Source organism: Megascapheus bottae, chromosome 1 (assembly GCF_031878675.1).
Source record: "Megascapheus bottae isolate mThoBot1 chromosome 1, mThoBot2.hap1, whole genome shotgun sequence".
Taxonomy (NCBI): Eukaryota; Metazoa; Chordata; class Mammalia; order Rodentia; family Geomyidae; genus Megascapheus; species Megascapheus bottae.
In genome coordinates this window covers 57,671,973-57,698,283 of record NC_143509.1, presented here as the reverse complement: position 1 = coordinate 57,698,283, position 26,311 = coordinate 57,671,973, and the positions used below count along the sequence as shown (strand labels likewise).

The 26,311-nt window shown below is 40.0% G+C and overlaps 1 protein-coding gene and 1 pseudogene across 1 annotated transcript in view; both read right to left on the bottom strand.

Annotated features, from left to right (window-relative positions):
- The window catches only part of Kpna1 (karyopherin subunit alpha 1), a 54,828-nt gene extending 28,849 nt beyond the window's left edge, over positions 1–25,979 (bottom strand). The window contains exons 1-3 of the mRNA XM_090345451.1: positions 25,806–25,979; positions 14,999–15,132; positions 497–604 (exon numbers count right to left, since the gene is read on the bottom strand). Coding sequence (XP_090201577.1) covers positions 497–604; positions 14,999–15,127 — 237 coding nt within the window. The 5' untranslated portion in view covers positions 15,128–15,132; positions 25,806–25,979. The remainder of the gene's footprint in view (positions 1–496; positions 605–14,998; positions 15,133–25,805) is intronic.
- On the bottom strand, positions 4,159–5,001 carry LOC150069253 (zinc finger protein with KRAB and SCAN domains 4-like; annotated as a pseudogene).
- Positions 25,980–26,311: the final 332 nt, after the last annotated feature.

Here is a 26,311-nt window from a genome sequence, read left to right as displayed (position 1 = left end):
AAAAAAATACTAAGTATCTTTCATAGCCATCTAACTTAATGTTTTATTAAACTCAAGAGTCTCGCAAAAAAAAAAAAAATCACCAAACTTCAGTGATAGGGTACCAGTTATGAACAAAAACTCCAAGGGTGGGGCCAGGAGTTTGGCCTAGTGGTAGAGTGCTTGCCTAGCATGCAATAAGACCTGGGTTCACTTCCTTGGTACCACATACGTAGAAAAATTCAGAAGTGGTGCTGTGGCTCAAGTGGTAGAGCTCTAGCCTTGAGAAAGTCCAAGGACAGTGCTCAGGCCTTGAGCTCAAGCCCAGGACTGGCAAAAAAAACCAAAAAAACTCCAAGAGAAAGAACAAGCCATGAGTTCAAGCCCCAATACTAAACACACACACACACACACACACACACACACACACACACACACACAATTTTTTTCCAAATTAATTTTTAAAAGAAAGAAATCTGTATCCCCTAAAACAAGTTTCTTTTAATATCTTACTTACTGGTGCCATCTCCATGTTATTAATTTGGGCCTCATGAAAGCCACCATCTGACATAACTTCTTCTTCCGTCTCCTCTTCTGCTGTAGCAACATTTCTTCGCTTGAATAACTGAAAAGTAAAAGATAATAATGTAATTTTAACCCAAGGGAATTCAACATACAAATATTACTACAGACTCCATTAAAAAAGGAACTGTTTAAGTCATTTAAAAAATTCTAAAGATTGTTCCTGATGAAATACAATTTCAGGTTTCACTATAGTCTTTGTATAAAACAATTAGCTATAATCATGTACACAATCAACACTTGATGGCACAAAATTTGAGAGGTCTGGTAGTAAATAACAAAATAATAATAATAATAATATTGGTAGAAATAAAAAAAAAGGTTGGAAAAATGACCTGGCAATCCTTTGCCTCATCGCTTTTTTTGGGGGGGTTGTGGGACTTGAACTCCGGACCTGGGTGTTGTCCCTGAGCATTTCGGCTCAAGGCTACTACCCTACCCCTGGAGCCACAGCACCACTTCCAGTTTTCTTGGTGGTTACTTAGAGTTAAGAGTCTCACAGACTTTTTAGTGACTGGGCTGGCTTTGAACAACAATCCTCAGATCTCAGCCTCCTGAGTAGCTAGGATTACAGATATGAGCCACTGTACCCAACTTGCCTGATCTTTTTATGTGAAATAGGCAACAAACAGCAGAGTCTTAACATTTTCAGAGAAAATGAGGACAAAAATATTAGAAGTAGTAATTGGTAAAGTGTCAAATGAGTAAAAAAGCCAAGTGAGAGCATCCACAGGCCCTGAGCAAGTCCCAGTACATGAGAAAGCAAGCAAGAAAGAAGAAAGACAGATCAATCTTAGTCTCTCAGGATATTGGACTGAAGCTTCTATTCTGCCCTATCTCTCCACTAATCAGTGACAAGGAAGGATGACGACTTGAATACTATAAAGCATCTATTAATTTGTGTGTATCTCTCCAAACTCAGCCAAGTACAGTATTTCTATTATATCTTCAAGAGTCCTGCCCTCCAATCTAAACAGCCAAGAAGCAGATAATACATAAAATAATAAAATACTTTTTCCTTGCCTTTAGAAAAGGCATCAACAGAAAGTGCTTTTTCAAAATACCCAAGATTAAGCCCAGGACTCCCTTAGTAACTGCCTAGACAGCTTTTAGACTGTAGTTTAGGAAGGGTAAACCCAAACCACTTAATCAAAATGAACAAGTAAGAGGACAGACCTGTTAAGACCCAAACCGAGAAGTCACAAATCAGTGTAAACAGCAGTAAGAATTCTGAACATCTATCTATAGGAAGTTCTCTTTGACAGCTTACTACTTACCAGTGTATAATCATGTCCTTCCAGAAGATAAAAGCAAAGGAGATACTTTCCAACTCATTCTATAGGGACAGAATTACTCTAACACAAAACGACCTTGGTTCCTTTTCTTGGTATATATACTATGTGCAAGTTATCAAGGAAAAAAGTATCAGAACTAGACTGTGTCAGGGATGTTGGAATTATCAGGCTAAAATTCGTAAACAATGACCAACATGCTAAGGGTTAAAGAATATAAGAAAAGACAGGAAACAAAAGAAGAGAAATAAAAAAATTCTATATAAGAAACAAAATCATTTAAATGAAGACTGGTTTTTTTGTGTGTTTTGTTTTTACCAGTCTTGAGGCTTGAACTCAAGGTCTGAGCACAGTCCTTGAGCTTTTGCAAGGCTAGAGCTCTACCACTTAAGCCACGGCATCACTTCCAGCTTTTTCTGTGTATGTGGTACCAAGGAATTGAACCCAGGGCTTCTTGCATGCTAGGCAAACACTCTACCACGAGGCCATGCCCCCAGCCTTGAGGGCACAGTTTTAAGTGGTAAACTAGTACTGGCCTCCTAAGCAGGAGGCACTGGGTGCAGTTCCCAAGTACTACAAGGAAAAGGAGACCAGATGGCCAAACTGAAGAGCAAATAAAATGCCATTTCCACCAAGCCAGGTATTGTGATGTATACTCATGGTGAGGTATAGGGAAAACCAGAGGTAGATGGATTTCATCAGGCTAATCTAAGGCAAAAACCTAAGGTCCTACTTTAAAAATAACTTAAAGCCGGGAGTAGTGGCTCATGCCTATAAACCTAGCTACTCAGAAGGCTGAGATCTGAGGATCACGATTCAAAGCCAGCCCAGGCACAGCAATCCTGAGACTCTTATCTCCAATTAACCACTAGAAAATGGGAAGTGGCACTGTGGCTCCTGGGATAGGGTGTGGTAGCCTTGAGCTGAAGAGCTCAGGGACAATGCCCAGGCCCAGAGTTCTAGACCCATGACCGACCAAAAAAAACTTAAAAAGCAGAATAAGGCTGAGAGCATAGGTCAATTAATAATAGTACCTACTTAGAAAAGCCCAAGTTCCCGAGTTGAAATTCCAATACCATAAGGAAGGGAAGAGAATGACAACCATATAATACCCTTAATTAAATCTCAAAAGGAGGCCACTAGTGGGGGCTCATGCCTGTAATCCATAATCCTAACTACTCAGGAGGGTAAGATCTGAGGATCACAGTTCAAAGCCAGTGTATGAAAGAAAAAAAAATCCCTAAGTTTCTTTTTTTTTTTTTTGCCAGTCTTGGGCTTGAGCTCTGGGCCTGAGCACTGTCCTTGGGTTTTCTCAAGGCTCTACCACTTGAGCCTCAGCACCACTTCCAGCTTTTTCTATGTATGTGGTACCGAGGAATTGAACCTGGGTCTTCATGCATGCTAGGCAAGCACTGTAACCACTAGGCCAAACTACCAGCCCCATCCCTAAGTTTCTTATCTCCAATTAACCATCAAAGAGGAGAAGTGAAGCTGTGACTCAAGTAGTAAAGTGTCAGCCTTGAGAAAAAGCTCAGGGACAACACCCAGCCAGGCCCAGAGTTTAAGCCCCAGTAAACACACAAATAAATAACACAAAAGGCAGGGAAAAAATGGTAGACAAAACAAGAAATAAAGAACATGAACAACAAATATATAAGTGACAAAGTATGGTAAACATCTATCCATGTTAATAATTACTCTGTACACCTATTTTATTTTTTAAATTTTTTGGAAAATTTAACATTTATTCTGATCTGATAATTTTCACACTCCCAAAATAGGAAAGCTTTCTCAAGAATAGCAAAATTATTAGAAAAAGAATAGGAAGAATGGAATTCCATGGGTAGCACACATCCCGGATGATTTAGTAAAGCTGTTTAAGGCCATTTCTCACTGGAAATCTTGGTCAAGTAAAGAAATATGGATTGTTTCTATCACAGTAACCTCACCGCCACCCATGCTCTGGGGCAAACCTATTTACTTGTAAGAATTGCACTAGATTGACTCAGAATCTAGAATTTGATGACAAGTAACCAATCTGGAAGCCCATTTAATGCCAATGGGGGGAGAATAAAACTTCCAGTTCTGTCTCTTCTAGACAACTCTCTTACAGCCTTTCTATGAAATAAGTTTTTCCTCTAGTTACATTGTAGAATGTAGGTCATTTATCTCACACTCTAGCTTTTAACCTGTGATGATGTGTATCGGTAAGGCCTAAGCTCACAGCATCTGTGGCCAGGAAGAGATTCCATGGTGATTTCATTTCAGTGACACACAGCACCAACTTTGTCATGTACAGCACAGGTCATGGTGACAGAACACTTTTCCCTATGTGGCTTCTCTGATGTTGAACCAGGTATGATGTTCGAGCAAAGCCTTTTCCACATGTGTCACACTGGTAGGGTTTCTCACCAGTGTGGGTTTTTACATGTCCAATAAGGCCTGTATTCAGAGAGAAAGTTCTCTCACATTCATTTCATTTATAAGACACAGGAGTTTCAGTACTTTCCCAGTGGTTTCCCATACTACCCTGACCTTCCAGTCAGGCTCCTGAATGCTCCAGTATGGATCCTCTGATGTCTCCGGAGATGGGAATTACACCACACATGATGCATGGGTATGGTTTCTCTCCAGTGTGAATCTTGTGATGCTCAAAGGAGGCTGCAGCTCTAGATGAAGGTTTTCCCACAGTTGTCACACTCACAGGGCTTCTCCCCAGTGTGAGCTCTCTGGTGTTTGATAAGGTCTGAGCTGTGACTGAAGGTCTTGCCGCATTCTTTACACTCGTATGGCTTCGAACCAGTGTGAACTCGCTGATGAGTGATGAAGGCTTTCTGCACTTCACACACTCATAGGGTTTTTCTCCAGTGTGGATTCTCTTGTGCTTTCAGAATTCTGAGCAAAACTCTCTCCACATTCATGGCTTTCTTTGTAACCTGCTTTCCTGCTCATACACAGAAATATGGGCCATGTCTTCTCCCAGGTGTCCAGGCTTTTCCTCTGAACGTTTTTCAACTATGGGCACGTCATTGGTCTTTGCCTGCATCTCCTGACCCAGGGAGACCTGGCTGCCACAGTTCTGCCTCTCATCTCTGTAGAGATTTATCTGAGATGAATCCTGTTGTACCCACCCAGGGGAGAGGGTCATGACAGCTTCCAGTTTTTTAGCAATCCTTTGGGGATAAAGGTAAAAAGGGAACAAAGGAACTCTGCAGGAAGCACAACAGTGGTAAGAGGCAATAGGGAGGTAAAAGGGCTTCATCTAACTATATGCCAATTTTATAAATGCACCAATAAAATGAGATTGTCACAGTAGATCAAGAAATATTTTGTCGATCAAAAACACCCATGTTATATAAAGAGCATACATTAACAAACATATATATGTTAACACTAATCAAAACAAAGAGTAGACAAAATAGCTCCAGACAGAACAGATTTTAGAGAAAGGTAACTTCAGAAACCTTTGCATAATAAGGACATCAATTTTCCAAGAGACATAATAATCACTAACATGAATGAGAGGGACAATAAAATGTCAAAACGGATAGGTAAAATCTGATAGAGGTACAAGGAGAAATACATTAATTCAGTTGTACTTGGAAATTACAATGAAATTGAACAAGCAGTCAGAAAAAAAGAAAAAACTAGAAAAATAGCTGAAAATAGCCAGGCATGGTGGTTAATGCCTGTAATCCTAGCTACTCAGGAGGCTGATACCTAAGGATCACTGTTCAAAGCTAGCCCAGGCACTAAAGTCCATAAGACTCTTATTTCCAATTAACCACCAGAATACCGGAAGTGGAGCTGTGGCTCAAGGGGTAGGGCAGTAGCCTTGAGCTGTAGAGCTCAGGGACAATGCCCAGGCCCAGAGTTCAAGTCCCACAACCGGCAAAAAAAAAAAAAAGAAAAGAAAAAGAAAAAAAAAGATGGAAATAACACATAGATCAAAACAAATATGAAGAAAAATTTTAAGTATTTTATAGTAAATTAAATGTTTAAATACAAATTTGCAGCACTGATGCATGCATTAGAAAATATAAAAGATCTCAAATCATCTTAGAAAACCAAAGGAAAAATTAAATCCAAAATAAATCCAGGAAAGCATACAAATGAGAAAATCAGGGAATTGAAAACAGGAACTCAACAGAGAAAAAATCTACAAAACCAAAAAAGCTGGCTCTTGGGAAAGTCAATAAAATCCACAAACTTTAGGCCAAGTAAATAAGGGAAAAAAGTCAGAGGATGCAAATTATTGTCATAAATCAAAGAGGTGGGTGTATAATACAGAAACTGTAAACATTAAAAGGAAAAGAAAAATGAATACTCTGTAGCCACAATTTGACTCTCTTCATTCCATGAGGGTCCAGTCCTTACTCAGGAGGGAATAATTCTCAGAGAGAGCCCCATCTAGTTTATGAGCATGAGGTCCCCATTAAAGTTATGAGTGCAAACAGTATATTCAATCTGTCAAAGACAATTTATAAAGTAGTAAGTATACCAGAAGGGGTAAAAATCAAAGTTAACATAACTGTTCAAGGGAAAAATTTCTAACATGCCTAATTGGAAAATCCCATCGTTAATGAAATGTCTATAAGTATAACTGCAATCACACAGAATTAGACATGTACTATCATTTCTCAATAGGTATTATCAATAATATTTAATCAGTAGTTATAAGGAGTCAAATAGTTTTAACCATCAATTTTAAACCATTCATTCCTTCTCTGCTCTAAAAAACTAACACATCGATGTGTGTCACAATGAAGGTCAACAAGTAACTTTTATCAGATGGTCCTAAAAATGTACATGACACTATGGAACATATACCTCCACATATGAGAGGATTTTGGGCTTACTAGCCTAGTCTTTGGAAAAAAAATCATTCAAACTCAATTGTTTATCTAGTACATGATTTATATATGCATTCTCCAAAAGAAATATGTCACAGACTACATTTTCAAAAATTCTAGTAGTCACATTTTAAAAAGGAAAACCAAGATGGTATGATGGTTTACACTTATAATCCTAGCTACTCGGAGGCTACATTTGGGAGGACTGTAGTTTGAGCGCCAGGAAAGAGAGTTTGTAAAATTGTGTGTTCTCAATAGAAAAAAATGGATGTGTCAGGTGCCTGTAATTCTGACATTAACAGGCTATATAAATGGAGGGGAAGTCTAAATGGGAGAACAATCCAGGTCAGGAAAAAAGTGAAACCTTATCAGAAAAAAAAGGAAAATATTCAGAAATATATCTTATTTAACTCCAGCAAGCACAGAGTACTACTTTAGTGTTCGGTAAATAGGGGGAAAAAAGATTACTTCACATGCTTTTCTTTATAATAATTCAATGTAAATTTTTATCAGAACACATTTCAATTTAAACTGTAATTATCTACGTGGCTACCATATTGGATATAAACTCAACATGTTTAAGTTTTTTTTCAGAGACACAGAAGAAGACATACCTAGAACTTCTCCAAACCTTCAGAATACAATTTGAACATTATTGGTCTAGCTGACACCCAAAGGTTCTTGCCCAACGTTATTTTCAATGATCTGATGCAACCACTGAAGTTGTTTAACTTCAGACAAAGCAGAAGAAATGCAATGAATATATTTGTTTAATTAACTTATTAGAGACTAGAACTCTAACTCTGTATCACAGGCTTTCACCCAATACTGATGCTCTACTGCCTGAGACTGGCCACCAACTCCAGCAATGAACAAATTATGTTCTTTTCTTTACAATGGTTTCATACACATACTTTAATTTGCAAAGAATCATATAGCTATCTAAAGACATTCACCTAAATTAATTTTTTTTCAATGAACTTTTTCTATTTCATTTTTAGCTCAGAATTATAATAATAAGCAATGTCAGAGTTTGGCTGAGAGAATGAGTGTTATTCATAAAATGTCTATCCACACAGTGCCTGATATATCAAACACTCAATAGTTAACTACCATTATCTATAATTCATAATTATTAACTGTTAAGGGGAGCAGGGACTGGCACCATCCTGAATGCCTAAGAGTTCCCCGCTGCACTGTGGAAGGTCAATAACAGTGATAAAGCAGCCCAGCCACCTTTGCCCTTTTAGGGAGGGGCAACCTTATCCCCACCTTCCATGAGGCGGGATGGGATATCTGCTTGGGGGGGGGGCTGCTTTGTGTGGAGACCTGCCCAATTTCTGTGCCAACTCCAACTAAGGTGATAGGTAAATTCAAACACTAGGCTGTAACCTTATTAGCTACCTGCGTGTGCTAGAGCTGGCTATGGTCCCTCTGTGTATGTAACATTCTCACTGGCCACCTGTGTGTGGCCAGGTTCGACCGCATGGGTTTTGCCCTTAAAAACCCAGCGTGAGAGCTGCTCGGGATCACAGCGTCAGCTCCAGAGTCTGCACTGTGTCCCTGGCCAGTCAGTTCTCCATCTACTTCCCCAATAAATTCCCCTTTTTATATGAGACTGTCTCTGTGTGGTGGACTCTGGTGGGACGTGGAATCCCCACCTGGAGGGATGTGGAATCCCCTCCTCCTGACCCCACAACACTACACTCTTCTAGAACTGGGGGAGAGGGGAGGAGGAGGAAGGAGAAAGTAATTTTAAAAGAGGGAAAACAGAACCACAAGTGAAGCATCATGGGCCAAGAGTTTAGCCTAGTGGTAGAGTGCTTGCCTAGCATGCACGAAGACTGGGGATCCATTTCTTAGCACCACATACATAGAACAAGCCAGAAGTGATGCTGTGGCTCAAGTGGTAGAGCTCTAGCCTTAGGAAAGCCCAAGGACAGTGCTCAGGTCCTAAGTTCATGCCCCAGGCCTAGCAAAAAAAAAAGAAAAAAGAAAAAAGAAAGTGAAGTGTTACTACAAGAAAGAAAAAACCTCCCATCAAAGTAGACTTAGCACAGTAGCTCCATAGTTAAGCCTACCAGATAAGCAGTGCTAATTGGAACAAGATGACAGAAAATACAGAGGTGAGATCTCCAGAAGAGTATACTAGAATTCCTAGCTAGAGCAAAAGGCAAGAAGCAAACACAAAGGGGATCCAAATAGGGAAAGATGAAGTGAAACCATTCCTAATTTGCAGATGACATGATTCTGTAAAGAACCCCACTTCCAAGTTACTCACTCGAACTGACACAAAACTTCGGCAAAGTAGCAGAGTATAAAATTAACCTTCAAAAATGACTGGCTTTCCTGGGGCTAGGAGTTTTGCCTAGTGGTAGAGTGCCTGACTAGCAAGTACGTAGACCTGGATTCGATTCTTCAGTACCACATATGTAGAAAAAGTCAGAAGTGGTGCTGCGGCTCAAGTGGTAGAGCTCTAGCCTTGAGAAGGCCCAAGGACAGTGCTCAGGCCCTGAGCTCATACCCCAGGACTGGCAACAAAAAAAAAAAAAAAAGAACGGCTTTCTTGTATGCTAATAATGAGGAGAACGAGGCTGAAATCAGGAAAGCAAATCTGTTTACAATAGCTTCAAAAAAATAAAATACTCAGGAATTAACTTAACCAAGGAAGTGAAGGTCCTCTGTGATGAAAACTTTAAAAACCTGAAAAAGGAAATGAAAGCAGAACTAAGGAAGTGGAAAAACATCCCATGCTCCTGGATTGGGAGGATTAACATCGTGAAAATGATAATATTGCCAAAGCTTATCTACAAACTTAATGCAATACCCATCAATATTCTAACATTATTTTTTTTTTTGGGGGGGGGGCTTGTGGATCACTGCCCTGAGCTCTTCAGCTCAAGACTACTGCACTACCCCTGACAGACAAGGGCCTCATATCAAAATATACCTACAGCTCAAAAATTAAATCTCAAAAACAAATTCTCAAGGAAACAACTATCCCATTACATGGTAAGCTAAGGACTTAAAGAGAGACTTCTCTGAAGAGGAAATAAGAATGGCCTATAGACACAAGACCATAAAAGAGATGCAAATCAAAACAACTTTGAGTCCAGTTAAATGCCGTTATTAGGAAATCCAGGATATGGAAACAAGAGGTTTATCTTTGTAATTATTGTTCTTAATACACTAGGTGAACTTATTTCTTTTCTCTTTTCCCCTTATGGTATATCTCATGTTGTTACTGTATCTGACTTTGGTACCTTTATATATGTTTGTTTACTTGAAAAAGGGAAGGGAAGGGGAAAAACAAGATGACTGGAACGGGGTGTGGGGAGGGAAAGTAGGAGAAATACATGGGAAGAAGAAATGTACCCACTACCTGATGAATGTAACTGTAACCCCTCCCCTTTATATATCACACAGACAATAAAATGCAATAAATTTAACAACAGATGCTGGCAGGGGTATGGCCAGAAGGGATCACCACTACACTGTTGGGGGGAGTGTAAACTCGTTCAACCACCCAGGAAAGCAGTGTCATGGTTCCTCAAAAGACTAAACATAGAACTCTATGACCCAACAAACCCACTCCTGGGCATTTATCCAAATGTACAGAAACAAGGCCATACCAAACCTAGCAGCACAATCATGTTCACTGCAGCATTATTTACCATAGCTAAGATATGCAACCAACCCAGATGCCCCTCAGTAGATGAACAGACCAAGAAGATATGGTATATATATGCAATGGAATTCTATGCTGCCATCAGGAAGAACAATATCATTCCTTTTTTTTTTTGCCAGTGCTGGGCTTGAGCTCAGGGCCTGAGCACTGTCCTTGGACTTTCTCAAGGCTAGAGCTCTACCACTTGAGCCTCAGCACCATTTTCGGCTTTTTTCTATGTATGTGGTACCGAGGAATCGAACCCGGGTCTTCATGCATGCTAGGCAAGCACGCTACCATTAGGCCAAACTCCTGGCCCTCATTCCATTTTTTGTTGTTGTTGTTGGGTTTTTTTGCCAGTCATAGGGCTTGAACTCAGGGCCTGGGCACTGTTCTTGGACACATTTTGCTCAAGGCAGGCGCTCTGCCACTTGAGCCACAGTGCCACTTCTGTTTTGTTTTTTTTTCCTGGGTATATGGTACCAAGGAATCGAATGAGGGCTTCATGCATGCAAGGCGAACATTCTGCCACTGGGCTATGCTTCGGGCCCTAATATCACCCCATTTATAAAGAAATGAAAAGATATGGAAAAAATCATATTAAATGAAGTAAGCCAGACCCAAAGAAACATAGGCTCCATGGCTTTCCTCATTTGTAATAATTAGTATGCATCTAAGATTTTCCTAGTAGAGGAGTTAATAGCTCAAAAGCTATGTGCATATGGCCATAAAGGATGAGGCTAAGCAAAACAACTCCAGGAAAGGGAAACAAGAGATTTATCCTGGTAGTTGTTGTTTGTAATGTACTATGTGAAGTTATTTCTTCACTCTTTGTACTCATTACCTTGTGAATGTAACTGTAACCCTTCTCTAAATCACCCTAATAATAAAATAAAACAAAGAAACGAAAATAAACTGAGAGTTGATACATTATCAAACAGTTTAACAAGCAGAAAACGAGCAAGAAGAAAGAGCTAGTAAAAAAAAAAAGTGAATTCCAGGAAAAACAAGATACATATAAGAAGAAAGATAGCCACACTATTTCAGCTCAGCTTAGCAATGGAAAATGCAAATATACTGAAATATAAACGTACTATGAGGACAGACGGAAGGACGGATATGAAGAGTACTTACATCTTCATTACAACAGAACATCATCAGATATTTTAAATTTATATACAATGAATATAGAAACATAGCAGTAAAATCCACATTGAACAGTTAGAGAGCTGGAAGTAGATGACCTGGAAATCAAGCCAGGAAACCATTTATTTTTGGTTATTTTAGCCTTATTTTTACTTTCTCAACTATGTATATTATACATATATATATATATTAATTTCTGATAAACCCAGGTTTTAGAAAATAAAATAGACCTAACAAGCAATCTTGATTAGTCAACTACATTATTTACAGATAATACTGGCCTGGACTTAACCAGCCAAGTTGAGAAATGCTGACTGTTGAAAAGTTTATCAACTTGGTATTCCAGACGGTATTTCTTATCATCTCAAACAAGCCTCTATTCTTCATCACTTAAGATTTCCATGAACTTTTTAAACATATTGTATCACTTACACTAAGTCAGCGAGAATCAAATTCAAACTGTATTTTAATTACATCTAACATGTTCTTACTGTACATGAACAAGTTTTTAATCTTACTGTCACTATCAAACAGGACAAAGGTCATTTATAGAATGCTGCTTAGATGACAAACTATTCTGCTAAAAGGATGACACTAATTATCTGTGTACTTGGCAGCATCAACTGCTATACTTCCTACAAATTCATCATCTTATTAGTTGGCTGGCATAAACCCGTTGACTTCTCTAGATAAATGACAAAGCAACTGTTGAAAGATAAACAGTAACTAAATGAATTTGCATTTTCCTAATATTTACTACTTTAAAACTTAGACTGGGCCAGGACTTTGGCCTAGTAGTAGAGTGCTTGTGTAGCATGCATGCAGGTTTGATTCCTTGGTACCACATACATGGAAAAAAAGCCAGACATGGTACTGCAGCTCAAATGGCAGACCACTAGCCTTGAGAAAACCCAAGGACAGTGCTCAGTCCCTGAGTTCAAGCTCCAGGACTGGCAAAAAAAAAAAAAAAAAAAAAAAGAAAGTAAAAAGCAAAAACTTAGACATGAAGTTAAGGACTGGCCAAAAAAAAAAAAAAAAAGATGACATTTTTAAATGAGAAAAAGTTTAAAAATAGAGGAACAAACTTATTAGCAATCGCCTCTAAAAAGAAGTAGAACAAAAGGAGCAAAGTGTTAACTGCAGAGAACCATGATTATATCTTTAAGTGTCTTGGTGCCTGCTATGCCCCCCAAGCTGGTAGTTAACATTCATTTACATCTACACATGCATTCACCTGCATACGTACATACATCTAGAATTATATAAGTGAATATAAGTATAGAAAAATGTTGCTGTGGTTCAATAATAAAAGTCAGTCATATGGGGTACAGAGCATGGGTCTAGTCATAGAGTGCTTGCCAAGCATCCTCAAAGACCAAGGTTTGATTCCTTGGTACCACCACATACATAGAAAAAGCCAAAAATGGTGCTGTGGCTCAAGTGGTAGAGCACTAGCCTTGAGAAAGCCCAAGGACAGTGCTCAGGCCCTGAGCTAAAGCCCAGGACTAGCACCAAAAAAAAAAAAAAAAAAAAAGTCAATAATATGTAAGTTCATCTAAAGAAAAGGATCCACTTCAAATAAGACACAAGATGCATAGAGGCAACAAGAAACCAAAAGAAACTCAAAGTCTACACTATTTACAAACTATCTTTCCCAGTACCCAGCAACAATACTTATTAGGTGCTTGATTAACTGAATTGCCTAGTACAGGGCTTCTCAAGAGTATTTGTGGAAACTATTTCATTATAAATATAAAATGTTTATAAAAGATTACCTCAGGTATAAAGTTATATAGCTCCCTCATTTGCCTTTAACTTTATGAAGGTTTTTTTTTTTTTTGCTTGCCAATTCTGGACCTTGAACTCAGGGCCTGGGCAATGTCCTTGGGCTTTCGCTTTCTCAAGGCTACAGCTCTACCACTTAAGCCACAACACCAGTTCTGGCTTTTTTTCTATGCATGTGGTACCAAGGAATCGAACCCAGGTCTTCATGCATGCTAGACAAGCACTCTACCTCTAGGCCCTACCACAGGCTTTTGTATTTCAATTTCTTTGTCCTAGCCTTCTCCCACCTCTCCCCCCACGCTCCCGCAGGCAGAACTAAAGCTTGAACTCAGGGTCTGGATGCTATCCTTTACTTTTGTGCTCAAGGCTTATCACTTGGAGCCACAGATTCATTTCTGGCCTTTTGTAGTTAGAGGTAAAAGTCTCACAGACTTTTCCTGCCTAGGCTGGTTCTGAACTGTGATTCTCAGATCTCTACCCCAACTAGCTAGAATTACAGGCATGAGCCACCAGCACCCAGTTGTCTTAATGAGGCAAAATTTCATTAGCTCTCAATATTCTCAGGTTAAAAATAATTTTAAAATAAATCAATGACTAAATGTCCTATGAACAAGCAGTATCACTGAGGAATGAACAGATATTCCCTGAAAACTTTGTTTATACTTCCTTACTAAATATAGGTAAAAATAAAGTATAGCAAACTGGAAAGTTACTAGACTCAAAGTTTATGAGGTCCACTATCCTTTTATTTCTTTTTTGGTGTTGTTTTTGGTTTACTTTTGCCAGTGGTGAGGCTTGAACTCAGGGCCTGAGCACTGTCCTTGGACTTTTCCCAAGGCTAGAGCTCTACCACTTGAGCCACAGCACCACTTCTGGCTTTTTTCTATGTATGTGGTACCGAGGAATCAAACCGGGGTCTTCATGCATGCCAGGCAAGCACTCCACCACTAGACCAAACTCCCAGCCCTATCCTTTTGTTTTTTGTTTGCGGTTTTTTCAAATTAAACTTTATAAGGAAATTTAATGAATGCACTATTAGGTTGCTTGAGAATTCATTAACAAACACAAAAATCTTAAAGAAGTTGAAATATTAGAAAAATAAAACACTAAAAACAGGTCAAAATATTAAGCAATGGTTATATTAAGAAATAATAATGTGGGCTGGAGCCATGACTCATAGTAGAGCTTCTACCTGGCAAGTGCAAAGCTGAACGCAATCCCCAGAAACCTCAAAAAGGAAAAGAACCAGAGATTTCCTTTTTTTTCTTATTATTGTACAATTGAAGAACTTTTACGGTATTCACACATATGTGCAATCCTCATCACAATGAATTTTACAGTATTTTTTCAAAGAGATTTCATTGTGCTATATTTCATATACTGATAGACTGTACGTTGATCAACCTTATCCCCTCTATTGCTGTTTCTTATGCTCCTCTTTTTTAAACTATTTCTTAACTGGTTTCATTATTCTATTTTCAAATAGATATAAAGTACTTCAATAATATGTACCACCCCTTTCACCTCCTCCTGCTGGTTCCCAGAGATTTCTCTATTCTTCTGTTTTTCAATACTACCCGCCCCCCCCCCAAAGTGTTGATCTGATTAAAGGGAAGGGAGACATATACTAATTGCTAAAATAAAAAGAGGATGGTTTCCATCTTAAACTGGAATAAACACAATTAAGGACTTACTTGTTCTTCTCTTTTCTGCTTGCGTAACTGCAGTCCTTCTTCCTCCCGCCTCCTGCGCATCTCATCAGGATTCAGAGATTTATTCTTGTAGCTTTTTAGGCGAAAGTTCTCTTTTCCTGGGGTGGTCATGATTTCTATAAGAACAGAGAACACAGGTACTTACTTTTTTTCTTTTTTCTCTTTTTGGTGCCAGTCCTGAGGCTTGAACTCAGGGCCCGGACATAGTCCTTGGACACTTTTTGCTCAAGGCTAGCACTCTGCTACTAGAGCCACAGTGCCACTTGTGGCTTTTTCTGTGTATGTGGTACAGGGAAACTGAACCCCAGGGCTTTGTGCATTCTAGGCAAGCACTCTACTACTAAGCTACACTCCTGGCCATGAACTTAAAAGAGATCTATTTTTTATCTCAAAAATTTAGATGTATTTATTTATTTATTTAGCCAGTCCTGGGGCTTGAACTCAGGACCTGAGCACTGTCCTTGGACATTCTCAGAGCTAGAGCTCCACAACTTGAGCCACAGCACCATTTCCGGCTTTTTTTCCTATGTATGTGGTACCAAGGAATTGAACCCAGGTCTTCATGCATGCTAGGCAAGCACTCTATCACTAGGCCAAACTCCCAGCCCCAAGAGATCTATTTTTGCAGCTGCTCAGCCTTAAGCACACCATACAGGCCCAAACTCCTTCCACAGGGACATCAAAAAATTCCTTTTTATATTAAAAAAAACTTTTAATAAATGTACAATTCAATAATTTTAGCACTCATACATATGCGCAACCCTATCACAATGAATTTTACAGTATTTTTATCATCTTAAAAGAAATCTTGGAGTTGAAGGTATATTTCAAGTGGTAGAGTCCCTGACTAGTAACCATAAAGCCCCAGAAATTTAATCTGAGTACTACCAAAACTAAACAAGCAAGAACCAGAAATCCTATTATTCTTACCCTAGATATTTCATTTTACATGAACAAAATCATGTAATACACAATCTTTTGTGACTAGCTTCTTCATGTAGTCTGATACATAGAAGGTTCATTACACTGTAGCATAGTATTTCCTCTTTTTAGGCTGTATAACATTCCATTGTATGCATATACCCAATTACATTTATCCCTTCAACTAATGGGCATTTAGAGTATTTTTCCTTTTGGCTATTATGAACAATGCTTTTACAAACACCTATAGACAAGTTTTGGTGTAGACACATTTTCACACCCCCCTGATGAATGAAGAAGTAAACCATCTTTTCCCATAATTGTTTGTTATACATTGCCCATTAAAAAACTATGTAAATCCACTATTTTTAAGTCAAGTTACCAGGTGTTCTTTTTTTATTGAGTTATAATAGTTCAACATTTTAGATAAAACAGTCCAAAAATATGTCTAGCAAAAATGTCCTGAAATCTTTACCTTTCCACTTTTTTTCTTTCTTTTCTTTTTTTTTCTACCCCCAGTACTGAGGTTTGACCTGAAGGTCTTCAGACTAGCTAAATAACGTACTCTACCAACTGAACCAAACTACCTCCTATTGACTCTTCCTTGATGGTATTCAGTCTAAATGAATCTACTTTTTTCTTTTGGGAGCAATATACCAGAGCTTGAACTGAGGGCCTTGTGTTTAACTGGCTTGTTTCACTAGTCCTCTACCACCTGAGTTATACTTCTAGCCGTTTCTTGTTGGATATTTTGGAGATAGTTTCTCAGATCTTTCTGCCCAACCTGGCTTTAAACTACCAGTTCCTTTGAATCTTAGCATCATTAGTAGCAAGGACCACACACATAAGTCACCTGAGTCCAGTCTCTTCTTTCTTACTCATACTTTTGGTGTCATATCTATGAATCTATAACCTTCTTTCCTTACAGTTTTATTTTGGTTTACCTCTTACATTTAAGTCTGAGATCTATTTTGAGTTAACTTTTTGTACATAGTGTAAGTTAGGAGCCAAGCTTCATTTTTTTGCATGTGGCTAGGCAGCTTACTAACATTATCTGATTAAGAAATAAACCGCACAACCCATTATTTCTCTTTTCAGTGGTCTCAGTATTTACTATAAATTAAATGCTCCCATCTACCCCAAATTTGTATGTGGAATCCTGGTATGATGATGTTGAAAGTGGGTCCAGTATGATGAAAGTCACGGTGGCAGAACTCTCATGAGTAGAATTAATGCCTTTATTTTAAAAAATTTTTAAAAAGAGCACCAGTCAGATGTGGTGTCTCACACCTATAATGTCTACACTGAAACGGAGGCAGGAGGACTCAACATTCAAGGCCAGCTTGAGTTTCACCAGCCTGCATTTATTGACTTCTATCATGTCAACGCTGGCACAGATCTGCACTTACTGTAGATAAGTATGTGGAATGCAGCTACCTCTAAGTACCACCCACTGAGATTTACGTGGCTGTTTCTAAAATGTGAAAGAGTTGGGGATGCAGCTCAGTAGTACAACACTTGTCTAGGGTAAATGAAGCTCTAGATTAGATCCCTCACACACAGTAAGATAAAAACCTGAAATGCATGTCAAATTATATCTGGTCATTATTGAAATAACTGTTTTCCTTCTTTTTTTTAAAAAAAGTGTATTTTTATTTTTATTTTTAATTTTTTTTTTGCCAGTCCTGGGCTTGAGCTCAGGGCCTGAGCACTGTCCTTGGACTTTCTCAAGGTTACAGCTCTACCACTTGAGCCTCAGCACCATTCTGGCTTTTTTGTATGTATGTGGTACTGAGGAATTGAACCCGGGTCTTCGTGCATGTTAGGCAAGCACTCTATCACTAGGCCAACTCCCAGCCCTCTGTTTTCCTTCTTTGAATTACCAAATACAGTGAGTTACACTGATGGATTCCTCAAAAATAATCCTCATTTGGGGGAAAACATAGTGTTATACACTTTTTACATTCTTTTATTTAAATAATTTATTGTTATTATTAAAGTGTTCTACAGAGAGGCTACAATTTCTTAAGCCAGTTGATAAGTATATTTCTTTTGGGGAAGTAAGGGGAGAAGACGTCACTCCTTCCTGTACTTTTTCCCAGCTTCTCCCTCCCTTCCCCCCCCCCTTTTTTTTGTTGTTGTTGTTTTTGCCAGTCATGGGGACTGAACTCAGGGCCTGAGCACTGTCCTTGGGCTTTCTCAAGGCTAGAGCTCTACCACTTGAGCCACAGCACCGCTCCCAGCTTTTTTCTATGTATGTGGTACCAAGGAATGGAACCCGGGTCTTCGTGCATATTAGGCAAACACTTTGATCAATAGGCCAAATTCCTGGCCCCCTTTCCTCCTTTTTAAATTCTGCTAGACATTTTTTTCTTAAACACCTCTACACCAACATCCATAGGATATAGTTTCTTCTCTTTGGGGGAGAGAGGATACTATATCATGTTAAAAACTTTTTGCTATGCTTCCAATTTTATGATTTCTGGAACAGATGCATAACTAACAGGTATTTGTGATTAAAGAGTCATCTTCAGTATCAATTATTAGAAAAGGAAAAGGAAAATGAGTCAGATGTACATTATGGAATTCTGGTAGTAATAGAAAAGTAGGTAACCAGGGAATTGAGGCCTATGCAACTTGTAGGTGGCATGAGCTGATAAGCCAAAACCTGCCAACCAATTAGAGGAAAATAAGGGAAAGGAGCTACAAAAAAATGAAAAGGTATCAGATACTGAATCTTCTGGGCTCCGCGAAACAAAAAAGAGATGAACCAATCAGAAAGCTATCTTTTTCAAGAACTCCAATTCTCCAAATGTAATCCAAAGCCAAGCTCTGTAACCCCAAAGACGGCTGAGATGTGCTTAAGTGCTGTCTGCCCCATGACAAGTCTATGCCACATCCTCTCTTTCTCTATCATCTTTCTTTTTTAATAAACTTTGTTTGGACTGCCATCCAAATGCATTCCCAGATAAGAAGCAATATTCTAGCTCAAAAATAACTGTGCAAATGGAGCTGGAGGCATGGCTCAACAGCCGAGTGCCTTCAAGCAAACATGAGGCTCTAAGTTCAGGTCTAGTACCACCAAAAACTACAGAAGAAAACCTACCTATATCTAATTTTTCTGACACAGTAAAATCAAGCTTTAATGAATGCAGTTCAATATACTACAGATAGCCTTGTGCTTGAATATCAGTTCTACCACTCAGTGAAATGTAGGGCAAATTACCTCATCATGCTGTACACATACACTCTCCTCCACAGAGTGTTTTTGCAAGGATAATTAAGGGAAAGCAATGGAGTTAGTCTTGACACATCTGTAGAGTCTATTACTTTCTGAGTTTGTTCCCTAGCTACAAACTCCCATTCTGATCTCTATGCTGGCCAGAGCATAGAGATACATGGACAACTCAGCACATATCTCCATTAGTGCTGGAAAATCAATCATGATGAGTAAGCAGACTTATCTTTGCATATGAAGGACAGCATTATTCTTGTTATGTGAAGGAGATTATTCCTTTTATCCACATTCTGGATTAATGCCTGCTCTCAAGAATGATCCCAATTTGTCTACAACATTAGATCAAAACCATTTATTTCACTAAGGTCTATTTTATAGGGTTGTTAACATCTTTAAAAAGAAAAACAAACTGTACATCACATTAGTTCTCATCCCTACTCTTTCAGTGCACAACCTCAAAGTTTTCTAATGCAAGTCCTATCTAGTCCCTAATTGTCAGCTAATTGACTTGTTTATCATTCCCAATCTCGTCCCCCATTATTATATCTAAATTCATAATCCTAAGAAGGTACAAAGATTTTTCACAGAAAACAAACAAACAAAAGCCCTAGGGTTCTTTATCACTGGGTCACTCACCTTTACTTGCACAGCCAATTAAAAGTCCTAATTCATTCTGTGTACAGTATTCATACATACATATTTATAAATACAATTTGACAGATATAAGAGCAGAGACATCATAAATCATTAAGATTTTTAATAATTCAATGAACACTGTGCAAAAACCATGGAGATCAAGAGTAAGAAAGATATAATTTTATTCTCAGATGTACAAGAAAAAATAAAAGGTCAAAATAATCAAGACCCACAGAAAACAACAGCAAAAATAAATTCAGAAACTTATAGTAATTCCATTATCTAGTACAAAACAATTCACAATACAGTGGAGATTAGGAAAAATTACAAAAATTAAACATATACTCATTATTAGTCTCTTAAAGTTTAAAAAGGTAATTTAATGAAGTCATTTGTAAGTTATTATTTTTTTTTTGCTAGTCCTGGGGCTTGAACTCAGGGCCTGAGCACTGTCCTTGGAATTTCTCAAGGCTACAGCTCTACCACTTGAGCCATAGCACCATTCCAGCCCTTTCTATGTATATGGTACTGAGGAATTAAACACAGGCCTTCATGAATGCTAGGCAAGCACTCTACCACAAAGCCAAACTCCTGGCCCCTGCAAGGTATTTAAGGGGGGGGGGGGGAAGGCTAGGGCTGACACCTCAGGGCTGGGAATGTAGTGTTTGCCTAGCATGCTTGAAACCCTGGGTTTGATTCCTCAGTAACACATAAACAAAAAGCTGGAAGTGGTGCTACAGCTCAAGTGGTAAGAGTGATAGCCTTGAGTAAAAGAAGCTAAGGATCAGTGCTCAGGCTCCAAGTTCAAGTCCCAGATTTAGCAAAAAAAAAAACAAAAAACAAATTGTCTCTAGTCTGTCTTTGGGAGGGAGGGAAGAACAGTATAGGGTTTTGATTTAGGATTTTGTTTGGCTTGCTCCATGGGTGTGCCATTACATGAGCCAGCTACCAGTTCAACCTTTTGATGGTTATTTTGGAGATGGAGTCTCATGGACTCTTCTAACTGGGCTGGTTTCAAATCTTGATCTCCAGATCTCAGCCTAGGTATCTAGATTTACAGGCATAAGATACCAGTGCTTGGCTTTGAGTCTGTATTTCACAGGGACCAATTAGAAAAATTTACCTGGCAAATATAATGCATTTTTTCATGGTCCCTTTGACATGTAGTAATTCTGGATAAAAATTAAGGTATATAAATAAATTATTCTAGGAAGATTCATAAAGAACACCTTAGAAAACACATTACAAATCAGGATAAAGACATTTGCACTATTTACTAATGCCAAGTTATAGGAACAGCCCAGATGCCCTCCAATGGATGGATCAAGAAATTTATGTTTCTTTTCATCCACAGAAGTCAGAGCTAAATTACAAACATGTGTGTGAACATATACAGGGCTATAGGCATATATACACAAACATATTTACTCAAGTTAGCTATATGCATGGGAAAATACCAACAGTAGATCATTATTGACTCCTTTGGACAACTAATAGGTTAACAAAAGCAAAACCAGAAGGTAGAACATGTGCTGGAGAAAAATTAATGAAGGGAGAAGGGGTGGGCAAATACAGTCATAATATTTAATGTCCTTAAGTGAAAACAGAATCACATATGTATATTAAATATTTTGTGCATATATATGTGAGATGGGTGGAACTGGGAGAGATAATGATGAAAGGTGTGACATAGAACAGTATGTCATAAACTGACATACTTCGCATAGCTACTTAAATAAAATAGAATGAAAATAAAATGGTATGAAGGAAGATTCTTGAACCTCTTAATATACAAGTCCATTTTGTGTCTCATTCCATGGGTAAGCACAGTACCTCCTGCTAAAGACACTATCACTTTCATGCTTCCAGAGGAAAGATGAAATGAAGAATTGGCATCTTGTATCTGAAAATCTGATGTTTCATTTACTAAGCTCATGAATCCATGTCTGTTCAATCTGAAATCATCTTATTGATATCATTACTCAATATTTGTCAGGTTTTGCAATTTATTTTTTTTTAAAAAGGGGGGGGCCGGTGTTTGGCCTAGTGGTAGAGTGCTTGCCTAGCATGCATGAGGACAGAGTTCAATTCCTTGGTACCACATACATAGAAAAAAGCCAGAAATGGTGCTGAGGTTCAAGTGGTAGAGCTCTAACCTTGAGAAAAAGACCAAGGACAGTGCTCAGGCCCTGAGTCCAAGACCAGGACTGGCAAAAAAAAAAAAAAGCCAAGCCGGGCACAGTGGCTCACATTTGTAACCCTAGCTACTAAGGAGGCTTAGATCTGAGGATCTCGGATCAAAGCCAGCCCCAGCACTAAAAAGTCTGTGAGACACTTATCTCCATTAATTACCAGAAAACCGGAAGTAGCCTTGTGGCTCAAGGGGTAGGGTGGTAGCCTTGAGCTGAAAAGCTCAGGGAAAACGCCCAGACCCAGAGTTCAAGTCCCACAATCAACCAAAAGAAAAAGAAAAGAAAAAAGAAAGAAAGCAAAGCCAAAGAAAAAAAAACTTAATGCAAGTACACTGACTTCAGGTAATGCATTTATTTGTCACTTAGTTTATTCTAGTTTTGTCAGTCGTGGAGCTTTAACTCTGGGTCTGGGCACTGTCCCTGAGCTCTTCAGCTCAAGGCTACCTACCACCCTACCCCTTAAGCCACAGCGCCACTTCCAGTTTTCTAGTGGTTAATTGAGGATAAGAGTCTTTCAGTCTTTAGTGCCCAGGCTGGCTTTGAACTGTGATCCTCAGATCTCAGCCTCCTGAGTAGCTGGATTACAGGTATCAGTCATGGCACCTGGCTTTGTTTTGTTTTGAAATGGGTCCACAAATGGAACCTAGGGCTTTAGGCACTCTACTCAAGCATCCTACCACTGAGCAACATCTCCAGCCCTTACTCTAGGGCTTCTTTGTTGTAGGGCAGGACAGGATTTTATTTTTAATTGTTTTTGTTTGCTTTTCTAAGATGGGCCATTAATTTGTATGGCAAAGTGGCCTGGCACTCTGAATCTTCTTACCTCAGCTTTTGAAGAGCCAGGATTATAAGCATGAGCTTTTATTTCCCAATGACTCTCAAAGCTCACACTGCTTTCATTTTAACTTGCCTTTTTCTGCATTTATGCTAAGTTACAATAACTGTTAAAATTCATTTGGTTAATATTTGTATTAACTGTTAGTATTCCCCCTTATGCTATAAATTCCATCAGGACATGAGCATAAGGATACGCCAGTTACAATCACTCTAAAAGTATTTGATGAATGGATTAAGTAAATAACCACAATCAAGACCAGGTAGAGATAACACAAGCCAGTGAGAGATTTCAAGTTCAAGGCCACCCCAGACTGCATAGTCAGAATTTGTCTCAATAAAACCAAAGACAAACCCAACAATCAATTTATTTTGTAGTTGTTGTTGATGATTTTTAGTTGTCTTATTTTTTTTTAGTGCCACTCGTGGGGCTTGAACTTAGGTCCACGGTGCTCACTGATCTTGAGTTTAAAAAAAGGCTAGTGCTCTGCCCCTTGAGCCACAACTCCACACCCAGCTTTTCTGTGGGATAAATGGAGATAGACGACTCACAGACTTTCCAGCTGGGGCTGGCTTTTAACAGAAATCCTCAGATTTCAGCCCCCTGAGTATCTAGGATTACAGGCATGAGACACTAGTGGCTGGAGGACTAGTTCTTTTTTTCCTTCTTGTTTTTGTTCTGTATCAGTTCAGGGGCTTGAACTCAGAGCTTGGGTTCTGTTCTTGAGCTTTTTGCTCATGGCTAGCATTCTACCACAGCTCCACTTCCAGCTTTCTGGCGGTTAGTTGGAGATGAGAGTCTCACAGACTTTCTCCCTGGGCTGGCTTAAAATTCGGATCCTCAGATCTCAGCCTCCTTAGCATGAGGCTGAGTCACCATGGTGGAACACATTCTTTTGCTGATTCAGTATGAAGGATGGAGAAATAATTCTAATCGTTATACTAACAAAAAATGGGACATTCCATACTTTCATTCACAAATAGGAAAATGACTATGTACTTCAAATTGGTAAGAACTGAGTGTTTAACACACAGGCTTTTACCACCTTAACTGGAAAGAAGCTCCATGTATGTTTTTTTCTCATGCCTTCCACCTTAAAACCGAAGCATGACAAGTGAGGAGACAGGAAAATTATATCATTTTCAACTAAGTATCAATAAGGCCAGAGTCATAAGTTAAAACAAAAAACTGAACCAAAAAACAGATAGGCTTTTACTACACCTCACTTTTAAAGTTGTAACATCAGGAAACACAGGAGTCCTCTAACTCTTCCTTTAAAATATAGGAGATTCTTACATTATCCTCTAAAATGGCAAACATGTGGTAGCTATAAATGGATGGGTAAAGGCAGAAATAATGAAACACAGATCCAGCAGAATAAGTCCTAAATGTCCCGTGTGTAAGGTGGAGCCCACTCTTCTTACCTACTCCAGACATTCACGAAATACAGTCAATAGACCTCCTGTGAAAGCCAAACATAGGGACTTCCATTTTTGAGAACAGGAAATGTTTCTATCTTTTCCATATCTCCTAATTTTAACTGATATAATAAAACAAATCTTGGCTGAAACTTCACCTGCTGATACTTCCCTTTTATGAGACACCTTGACATTCTTTCCATCAATGGATCTCAAGGACCTGTGGTTTTGTGTCAAAGCTGGGAAGAAGGAAATCCTCACTCACCCATATACAAAATCAAATCAACACATATAGCCTCCCAGCAATATCAGCAAAAATAGCAAAATACAGCAGAGCTCATTCTCACTTTTCTTTGAAAAGCTTAAACATCAATCTTTTAAGTGAAATGAGGAATAATTTGTGAATCATTTTCAGAAAAAATACAAATGCAAGAACTGAATATTGAAGTTTAAATCTCAGCAATTGAGAAGGCTGATGCAGGAAGATTCATCTGGATACAGGGAGACTCTCTCAAGAGTTAAGAAAGGCCGTTGAGTTCAAGCCCCGATAATGGAACAAATTCCATAATAATAATTATAAAAACCTCACAAGTAAAAAAATTACCTACTCATCTGCTACCAGTGGTTTTGTTTTCCTTTCCTTTTTCTTTTTAAAGGAATTGTTTAAGAAAAAAAAATAATAATGTTGATAATAGCAACAGTAGGTCCCAGAAAAATTATTGCAAGAGTTTATTCCGAGAGTTGTAAACAATTATTTTGAAACTTGTGAAAAAGTGAGATCAAAAAGAGAATTTCCACTCATGCCTGCCACAGGCTTACAGGACGACCTCCCTGACTCTGAAAAGTCATCCTTCATGTTGAACCCCGGGTTCGTTCTCAGCCGTTTCCCTCCCGTTTCCCTCCCGTCCCCGCTCACACGCGCTCGAGTGCAGGCCGAGTTCTGTCATTCCTATCATTACCACACCCCCGCCGGCCGCGGCGGGCCCGTGTTGTGATGACATCTGTGAACTGCGGCCGACCGACCCCACCACACCCCGCCCCGGCCCCGGCCGGGGCTGGGATCCGTCCACCCCCCGCCACCACAGTCCCTTCCGGGGGAGAACCGGGGTGCGGGCATGGGCATTCACCGCTCGCCTCCCCGGTTCTTCCCCGCCTCCCTCGCAGCGCTCGCGCACCCCGGCCCGGCGCGGGCTCCGCGCGGCCTCATCTTCGCCACCGCGCGGGCCCCGGCGCCCCGCAGTCCCCGGCACCCGTTTCCTTCCTTCCACCCGCCGCGCCGCACCGCGCCGCGCCGCCCCGCCTCGACAGGCGATCCCGATGGCGGCGATCACTCCGGCGCTCCCCACCCCCACCCTCTTCTCCGCCGGCCGCGCGGCCGTTGAGGGCAGCCCGGGCCGGTGACGCACGGACGCACCGCGAGCGTACGGGCCCAGGGAACCGAGCTCGAGCTCCCGCCGGCGCCCGCCCTCGCCCCGGGGCCTCTCCCGGATCCCGCTGTGGACAGCCCGGATCCACCGGCGGGAGGGGGAAGGGCCGCGGCCGCACTCACCGGCTCGAGGCAACCGACCCTGGTGCCACTGCTACAGTGAAGCGATCGCTCGATCGCCCGTCCGCCGCGCCTCTCTCAGCCACCACCTAGACAAGCCGACCCCCGCCTCGGCGGTGCGCACCGCACCAGGCCTCGCCTTCCGCCGCCGCGCACCGAGCAGCTAGACCCAGCTCAGCCGGCGTGCGCAATGCGCCTGCGTGCAAGGGGCCGGCCTACGCGCCTGCGTGCGCCCCTGCGACGCCCACCGCAGAGCATGCCGGGAGTTGTAGTCATTTGGCTGTAGGTGTCCCACAGCCCCGGAATCTTGGGTCCAGGGAAAGCATCCCATTGACCAGGAGGATTGTGGTCCATAGCTGAGGCGGGGGTTGAGAGGAGGAGGGACAGGAGTTGTGTCTACAAACCTGTCTTTACTAAACAGTTCTAGAATTGACCGATCTCTCCATGCTTCTCCAGACCTAGTCTCTCATGTTAGTAGGCACTTTACATGTTTTGTTTTGTTTTTTTTT